Source organism: Centrocercus urophasianus, unplaced genomic scaffold (genome assembly GCF_019232065.1).
Source record: "Centrocercus urophasianus isolate 14NV4802_14NV808 unplaced genomic scaffold, USGS_Curo_1.0 seq_16, whole genome shotgun sequence".
NCBI lineage: Eukaryota > Metazoa > Chordata > Aves > Galliformes > Phasianidae > Centrocercus > Centrocercus urophasianus.
Genome location: NW_024884711.1, coordinates 13,082,613 through 13,092,197, shown reverse-complemented (window position 1 = coordinate 13,092,197; position 9,585 = coordinate 13,082,613). Strand labels below are relative to the sequence as shown.

Genomic DNA, 9,585 nt, shown 5'->3' with positions numbered 1-9,585 from the left:
CTGGTGCTGCATTGGTTTCTTAGTATAATGATTATAGAGAAAATTCAGTGCAGCAGCATTAATCATAAGCTAGCATGAAATTGTTATGAGAGTTGTAGGGAATTGTTAAAGTGATCATGAACACAGCAGAACTTGAATAAGCTAACATGCATGAAAAGGCAGTTCAGAATTGCTGTGAATAACAACTTCAGTTTAGAATATATATGAATTTATTTATGCTGCTTATTCAGAAAAGATAACAATAACACATAAAACAGGTGGTAATTGAACACCCCTCATTTTTGACAAGAAAAAGAGACTGTAGCAATTGGACAGATCAATATGATAGGAAAAGTTTTATAACGGAGGTGAGATGACAGAAGGACCAGCAAGATAGAGAGGCGCAGGGAAGCTTCGCTAAGGAGGGATCTCCAGGAAGTGAGGTCTAAGATGTGGAGCCAGGCTCTACCCCTTCTGGTTGCATGGGTGAATTATCTCCACCAGAGGTCCCAGCACTGGCAAAGTCTTTTCCCCAGGTGCTCAATCAGTGGTTCAGGCCATGACTCAACAGTTCCCATACAGATACGGATACTGTTATTTGGGTATTCTGTATGTGGAAATGAAAATTGTGTAAGAACTGTGTGTTGTATGTGCAAAGCCAGATAGATGCATGTGTGATAGTGACAGAAGCAGTCACCACACACTGATGAATATCAGTGGGTGTAATATATTTTTCACATGGAGGAATTTAATGACAGGCCTTTGCTTTATGTGCACTCGATGTCAGACACTGTTCTGTCAGACTGTCCCTCTGCTGCCATTTTTCACACAGCTACGAAATGTTGGGAAGGTTCAACCTCTACTGCTATACCATCCATCACTGAAATAATGAGCTAACATAATAAAATAGAAATATTACTTTCAGAGCAGCTCTTGTACAATTGCATAATTCAGGCTCTTGCTCATCACTGGTGAAAATGCATGTCTAATACATGTGGCTAGGTTAAAAATATATACATTTTGTAGCTGAGAATGTGCTCTATCAAATAGTGTTATTGTTCTCTTTGTATCTGATGTAGTTTCCATGGAAATGAGACATTACTTTCAGAGTGACATATGAAAATTCACTGAGATGTATATATGCATATATGTGTACTTACTATTTTTTCTTTTACAGTGAAAACTGTGAGGTGTACCAGAATAAACACCTTTATTTCATTCAACTCTAATTAAACCTCACTTGTATCTAAATGTGCTGACATAAAACTAAATGCTTTCATATCCTATTTTATTCACTCAGGTATATTTAACAACTGTTAATGAGATCATGTTCTCTTTAGCAGCAGTTTGAACCTGAAATGAGAGTTCTCTTGTTAAGTTCCCTGTGGAGAAACTATGGAATCAAATTGATGTGTAATAACTCCTTTCACCTGGAATAACAGTGGACTTTTTCCAATTCTATAGTGTCTGTGTTAGCCTCTGGTTTGTGAATGTAACTTTCTGCATTGCTAGGGACTTACTTTCTTTTGTTATTTTCCCTTTATGTTTCATAAATAATATAATATGTAAAATTAGAATGCTAGTTGGCTGTGCTTGGCTGCACAAGTAGTCAGATAGATGTTATCTTCACTCCAAGAGAGGATGACATGCAGAAACCATCTGGAGTTTGATGGAAAAGAGCAGTTACAGGAACAGGGAAAGCACAACAATGAGATTCGTAGCAGACACAGCTATGCTATTAAAGCAGAAAACCTTTTTGTCTATTTTTTTCTAAGTAAGATGACAGTAAGATTTATCAAGGGAGTGCTGAGTTTAAATGTTACACGGTGTCATTACAAATAGTCACGTAAATTGTGTGCATTAATTATGAGCAGAGAATTGCATAATAACCTTTTCCTTTAATTATCTCAATTCTAAAACACTGTCATGGGATTTTTAACAAACCTGTCCCTCTGGTTTGTATAGCACATGATAAAAAATTGGTGTTTCTTAGATTACAATTTTTGAGCATCTGAGTAGTCATTGAAACAGGGCAACTCTGTGCCAGCATATGGTTGAAAGTGAAGCTAACACAGTTCTTGTTCAGCTTGTTTAATTGTCCTTGAATTTACGCTGTGTATCTGGCAGAGATTTCTGGGAACCGTATGAGTCTTCCGTTGATCAATGTCCTATCTACTTCATTCTGTCCTACTTCCAAAGACAATACGTGCATGCAAGCTCCTAATATTCATTCTCCTTTCAAACTGTCATGTGAAAAAGTCATTTCATCTTTATAGAAAATTAATGTAAATGAATTGTAGCTGAAACAAATCTGTTTTAAAATTGTTCTGAATACTTGTGGAACATCTCTTTGGTATTCATCCATCTCTGCAGTCTTTTTATTAAAGGAAAACTTTAATTTGTAGTGTCTATGCAAATTGTCTTTCTTTAACATTTTTAAAAGCAGTCTTTATATGTCATATTCAGACTTGAATCTGCAACCATATGTTTTTATCTGAAGCTAATGCGTAAGTATTTTGAATAATTTTATCTACTTTGCACAAATACAGAGCACTTGACAACACTTGAGTTGAGCTACTCATGGTTTTATCAGTTTATTCTGAAAGGGTCCATAAGACTCACAGTTCATTTTTTCTGGAGAGGTATGGAATTTAACTTTGATATTTACTTATCTAAAAAAATAATAATAATTAGGAAGTCCTTGTGGTAGTATAATACTGTCACCTGATCATCAAATCCAACCAACTTAAAGAACTTAATATTCATTACGTTATGATAATTCTAAGAAAGAACAGTATGGAATTGAATTTCTTGTTATTATGACAGAAGTGTTGCAAGCAACATATGAATATATATGAAAACAGGAAAACTGCTATGTTTGTATCACCCACTGCAGCTCTCTTACTGTTCAAAGATAAGCAAAAGTGCTGGCTTCTAGTCTATACGTTTCTGATAAATTCTAGTCTAAATAAAATTTCATTCTTCCTATTCTGAAACTTAAGATCTAGCAAGCACTGCAGAACATTGAACTAAATGCTTTCTTTGTTATTTGCGTGAAACTGAAGCCTGATTGGTACATATTTTACCTTTGATTCTTGAGTGTTTTTGGTGTGTTTTTTTTTTCAATGTGTTACGGTGCTTTATTTGCATTATCAATAGCAAGTGATATTAAAGACTCCAATTATGAAAAGCAAATAAATTACACACAAGAACATTTTAAGGTAAGTATGAGAAATTTTACTTTCTGTATTAAACAAATGATAATAGTCTCTTAAAAATATTACTTAAGAATTCAGTGAAATGAAGATGACTATTGGACAAAAACGTGTTGCTTGATTGTTAAATATGATAAGGAATTGCTTCAATAAATGATTTAAATATTTCTTTCAGTTTACTAGTTTATTAGTCAGAGATCATTAGTTACCAGATTTTAAATTCAACCTCAAAACAAAACCAAAAACCAAACAACAACAACAACAACAAAAAAAAAAACAGAACGGGAAGTTATCTGTGTTTTCCTAAAAGTAATTATTTTCTGTTATCTGTTATCAAAATGTGGAACAAAATTAGTCTCCCAAGCCTTACCAGATACCTGCTGTGTTTATTGGAAATATTATTTCTTATTCTAGCCAGCTTCGGTCTTTAAAAAGTAAATTGTTTTCTGTTACAAAAGTTAAACTTGCCAAAACTTTTTTTGGTTTTCTAGATGTAAATGGCAGAAGTTTGGCCATCTTAAGTTTTTTATAAAATAATATACTTCATAATGATATTCACTTTTACACCCACAGAGCATCATTTCTATACTTTCTGTCCTTTCAGTGTTCCATGTTATGTTTCTTGTATTTCAAACTTTAAATGATGATAGCAATTAAAGAATAAAACAAAACAAAAAAACAATCCTTTCCATTACATAAGTACATTTTAGACAATAAGAAATTGAGGAGTAAATTAATTTAGCTACAAATGCGCTTGGGGTGTAGGATCTGCAGGTCTTACACTGTAACGCTATCATTAAATTGCAGTGCAAGCATATGAATTTTATTTATTTTGGCAGTGTGGGGATTTAGCTTTGTGTTGATGGGGGAAGCAGTATGTCAGTGCATGGTAATGATATTTCCTCCCTAGTTAGGTAAATAAAAATGACAGGTAAAGTCGAGTACTGTACTGAACTAGAATGTGTTTTTAAAATATGTATTTGGTAAAGGAGCAACATCTATTTTATTTTAACAATCATTTATTGAAAGACTTTAATTATATTTGAGCGAAAAGTGAGCAACAGACATTATCTAATGAGCAAATAAATCACTTCATAAACTGAAGTATTGTCTTAAAAACACTGAACAACATCAGCCTTAATATTTAATTCCCCGAGGAGTTAAAGAGTAACACAACTGAATCTGATGGATGAAGAACACTTGTTCTGCAAGTCTGGAAAAGATTAATTTTTGTGCTATTTTATTTATGCGTCCTGTATGTTCCCCCCCCATTCGTGAATAATATCCCTCTATGGAGATAGGGCATAGCAATCTGATTTATTATGAAAATATACCTTTTATTTTTTCTGTTCAAATTTATGCATATTTATCAATTTACACTCAGTTAGTTACTAGTATTTTCCCTTAATACACGTGCAAATCATATGCATATAATTTGAAAGTATGAGCAATATCTGTCTTGGGACTAGGCTGTTCTTGGTAGCAAGCTCTAAGGTAAATATTCCTGAATAAACAATAGACAAAAAATATTCTTTCTGTCCTCATTGTGAAGTGTAGACAGATTCCTTCTTTCTTTTAAGAACTTCTCTAGAAAATGGCTCTGTGCTAATTGAAAAATAGTGTACAGTGCTACAGCTGTAGATGTAAGTTGAGGAAGAGTGTTTATGGCACAACAAAGACACTTCCACAGGGTATAGAAATGAATCATTATTCTGCAAAATTTGTGCAAAGATTTGAACTGAAATTAAAAATTCCTTTTTTGGTGACTGATATCAATGTCAAAATATCATTCCTGAATTTATAGTAAGTTAGTTGCATTTTAAATGCGCCCTTGAACAGTATAAAATGCATTAAGGTTTGACAGAACCGTGACTCCCTTGTGCCATATGAGAAAAGAATAATGAAGCTCTGGGAAGACGGGGCTTTTGAATAAAATCTTTCCCCTTCCTCCTCAAAAAAAGTCTAAACAAAAGTCTAAAAAAATTTCATGTAGCCCCATAACATATCTTGCCCTAATTTTAAGGATTCCCTTGCGAAATTACATGAATGAAATTAATTTGAGTGTTGCTGAAATACATTTTTAACATATTTAGTTTTTTTTAAGTTAATCTACCTGTATCTGCTCAGCCTGGGGAAGAATCGGAGAGGAAGCATAATGTAGCACCTGCGAAACTTCATCATCATTCTGTTCAAGTGTTGTTTGGATGTGCTAATACCCATCATGGTGTTACTTATAAATTATTGCTTAAGGATCTAGTAAGGCTTGATGGTACGTGAGAAAACATCACGTTTTCAGACAGATGGGACTTTTTTTAATATGTACATCTATTTGCGTCTTACTACAAAGCTGAAAGAGGTATTATGCCAAAAGACACTGACTTCAGGCAGTAATTCATGTTTTACTTTTATATTCTTCTACAGATAGTAACTTCATCCTTGCAAATGCTCAGGTGGCTAAGGGATTCCCTATTGTTTACTGCTCAGATGGCTTCTGTGATCTTGCTGGATTTGCACGAACTGAAGTCATGCAGAAGAGCTGCAGCTGTAAATTTTTACTTGGTGCTGAAACAAATGAGCAGATGATCCTTCAGATTGAGAAATCCTTGGAAGAAAAAGTAGAATTCAAAGGAGAAATCATGTTCTATAAAAAGAATGGTAAGTTTTTCTTTCCTGTCTTGGCATTAACCTGTATAAATATATATTACATATTTCTATTTAGATATTTAGTATGTCTGTAATCAGACCTATAGGAACAGATTTGAATGCATTCGAGTACACATGTCATTATATTTCTAATATTACTGATTTTATGTACCAGTATATCAACTGATATGTCAGCTGTCTGACAAGTAATTAAGATGTGCAGAAGAATAAATTCAGCGCCCTGTACTGCATTGTGAGACACTGCATATCAGTGCTCAGACCCTGTGTTTTCTTACATCGAAATCCTGATACCTTACTGCTGAAACCCTAATTCAAAAATTAACATTCACCACAATGTAAGCAGTATATAAATATTTCAGTCCAATAAGTAAAACGCTCAGAATTTTGACTGATCCAAATGATGAATACAATAACAGCTTTTATAAAAAGCAGGTAAGTACTATAATGTAGAGTTATATTTATGTACGTATTGCCACATAAAAGATTTTGAGCCTTCAGCAACTCCACAGACTTCAGTAAATTTTGAGATGCAGTGCCGAAGCTTTTGCTCCTATAATAGGGCATTTATTAGAATGCTTTGCATATAATGGGCAGAGTGAGCCTTAGAAAAAAGCACCTCATGGTGTAACTCATTAGTTTGCTTCATCATCATTTATTTCAATGTACTTGTTCTGTAAGTGTTGAAAGTGTCATTATTCATATGATCTTTGAACTGTGCTGTTGGCCACCGATGACTTTAAGCGTGAGATGCTGATAGGATTGTAACCACCCCAATGGAGTAGTTTTCCAGTATACTTGATGATCCAAAGCTTAGTAGATTCGCTGGTCCTCACTGAGTATTACCTTATGTTCTATTAGGAGGCTAGAATTTCTAGAGGTATGTTAAGGCCTTGTATTTTCCTCTTAGATCCTGTTTACGTCTTTGCTAATGATACATTACCCCCTCAAATGTTATTATAACATTACAGTATATAATATTATAACATTAAATATTTTTAATGATTCTTTTCTAAAACGAATATGTATATAGTATCAAGAAGGTAGGCAGTGATTTAGAGTGTTAGGTGAAAGCAGCCTCTTACTCTGACTAATACAAAAGATGTAACTGTTGCTTACTTGGTTTGTGTTCATGTCCATGTTCATGTATTTTTCACAGTGAGAAAGCTATTTTGAAGATGCTTTCTTTGTTTTTTGTTTGTTTTGTTCAATAGAGGGAGAGATTCATAGCTCCTAGAACTCATTAGCTTATGTTTTTCAGGAAGATGATTATAAAAAATATTTTCTAATCTGTACATCATGTCTGAATTTAGGAAAGGAAGATCTTATTCCAGAAACATAAGGGTGGCTCTTGTTTTGTAATGATGGCTGGGCACATTGAGAAGATATTTCAATGAATGTACACAAAAGAAGCATAGCTAACGTATTCATTTCACTGGCTTGTTTCTGCAGGAAAATTGTGATTCCTTTGCACTGCAAGAGATGCTTAAAACATTTAGTAGGTGTGATTAATACAGGTACAAAGAAATTTCAGGTCAATTTGCTTAGCAATTAAGCTTCTGAAACATAGATAAATAGGATAAAATAAATCCCACAATCCATTCTAGTTACATCCTTGTGTATAATTTGTCTGGAAGCCATTCTGAGACTTATTCTGATTATGAATAAATTTATCTGAGCTCCTATTGTATTTTTTTTCTCATGAATTTCTATGCTATCGGAAGAAGAAATTAGTAGGTATTAATGTAACATGAGACTATTCTTGAATAAAAGCAAAATATATCTCAAAAGTATTCCTTTTTTTTTTTTTTTTTTTTTTTAAACAGATCTTCATAGTGCAGACATTGAATTTGGTAAATCATACATTTTAGCTGAATGATTTAAGTTTTTTCAAGTAGAAATTGAAACTCTGAAGCAGTTAGATTTATTTGATTTTGATAGGGAGGGAAAAAAAATAATACTTACATGTCTATTAACAATGTTTTAAGACATAAGTACTTTGAGACTAAAGGCCCCATGATGAATGGATATTCTTTAGTCTTACCACATACTGAAAATAATTTTTAAAAGGGATAGTGCCCAGTGTAATACTAGGAGCAAATATCAATGGGAGGCAAGAAAATAGTAATGTCTGAGTGCCATAGTGTAACATGTCAGTGTTCTGTTATGACCTTAGGGTGTCATTGTGAAGCCAGGTGTCTGACTTTAGTCCACTGTTCAGGTACAACCCTACTCTATAGGCCTAGCTACAAGATCAAATAAAAACTGTCAGGGATAACAACAGATTTGGAGACAATTCTGAGCTCACTGAATTGACTGAAACATCTCTGAGTGTATGCCTTTTAAACTTAATAATGAGCACAATAGGAGGATAAGAAAGTATTATGAGAGACTAGCATGTATGTACAAAAGAGCTTATTCTTGTTTTCCTTCTGGATTTGGTCTAAAATGTAGACACTAGAACTTTGTAAATAAAAACAGATTTTTTTTTAAGTGTGTGTGCATGTAATTGCACGGAAAACAAATGAAAATTTTCAAAGTTGAATATGTGTTGGTTTTTTTTTTTTTTTAATAACCATACTTTTCAACATTTTCAGTTTGATTTCAACTCAATTTAAAACTGATTTAGTTTTTATCATTAAATTAGGTTTTTCATTCTGAACATGTAGTGACTCAAGTTTGGTACTTAAAGATCTAACTAGTTTTCAACTGAATTTAATAAGTTTAAGTATAGAGCCTTTAACAGTTACTTATCTCTAGGAACTGCAATAGCACTTCTGCTCAGAAATTGTTAGGAAAATGAGTGCTTATACCTACAGCAACTCTAGCATTCCACATGTAGTTTCATAGGAGTTCCAGACTGTGGTGAGTAAAACAAGCCTGCAAGAAGTTGGGTAGGGAGCTGAGTAAGGTGGGGAAAAAAATACAACTTTTTATTGTCTTGATCATTTGGTTTGGGTTCATAACAGGAAGGTGATCTTTACTCATTTTACTCTCACCTAACTAGAAAACAATCCTCCTTGAACTGTGACTTTTCTCTGTATATTCCTCTTTTGTCATTCTGGCAAATCTTCATAACAGCATAAAATGGTTGTGCCTTCCCATGCTGACTAGTTTCTGCCTATTAGAAAAGAGCAGTGATAGAATTGTTGACAACAGCTTCAGACGGAGATGTCTTTTGGAAATTCCACTCAACACATAACTTTCATTGTAATTTTAAAATACATTTCAGTTTTTTATTGAGTTTCAAATTTTTACATTTTAGTTGCAGTGCTTTCAGCAACAAACAGGAAAAGTGCGTTTTAAAGACAAGAAATTCTGATTGTTGCCTTCTTCTGAAAATTTTAAATGGTATATATTTGGAGTCATTTTTTTAATATAATTAACTCTTACTATTTCTATATTTTCTTCAAAACATCTGCAACAAATTGCCAATTATTACAACAGAAATGCAAAATAACTTCTTTAATTTCCAGTAGCTTGTGAGAAAAAATCTCTCGCTGCGTCTCCATTCTAAATCTGAAAGCAGATGGACATTTCACTAAAGAACTACATTTAAACAACCCCTTCTTTTTCTCCCTGACAGACCACTGAAAAATTTATCAACAGCAAGTACGTATAGTTAAATAAGGTCTTCATGATTCCCCAAACTGAAGTACGAACAAGAAGCAGATTGGATTCTTTCAATTTCTGTTACAGCCTAAGAGGATGCTACAACAAGCCTTATAAT

At 33.4% G+C, this 9,585-nt stretch overlaps 1 protein-coding gene across 1 annotated transcript in view; it reads left to right on the top strand.

Moving 5' to 3' along the window:
* The first annotated feature begins 1,620 nt into the window (after window positions 1-1,620).
* KCNH8 (potassium voltage-gated channel subfamily H member 8) overlaps window positions 1,621-9,585 on the top strand; it is a 102,817-nt gene continuing 94,852 nt past the window's right edge. The window contains exons 1-2 of the mRNA XM_042816848.1: window positions 1,621-1,753; window positions 5,616-5,849. Coding sequence (XP_042672782.1) covers window positions 1,621-1,753; window positions 5,616-5,849 — 367 coding nt within the window. The remainder of the gene's footprint in view (window positions 1,754-5,615; window positions 5,850-9,585) is intronic.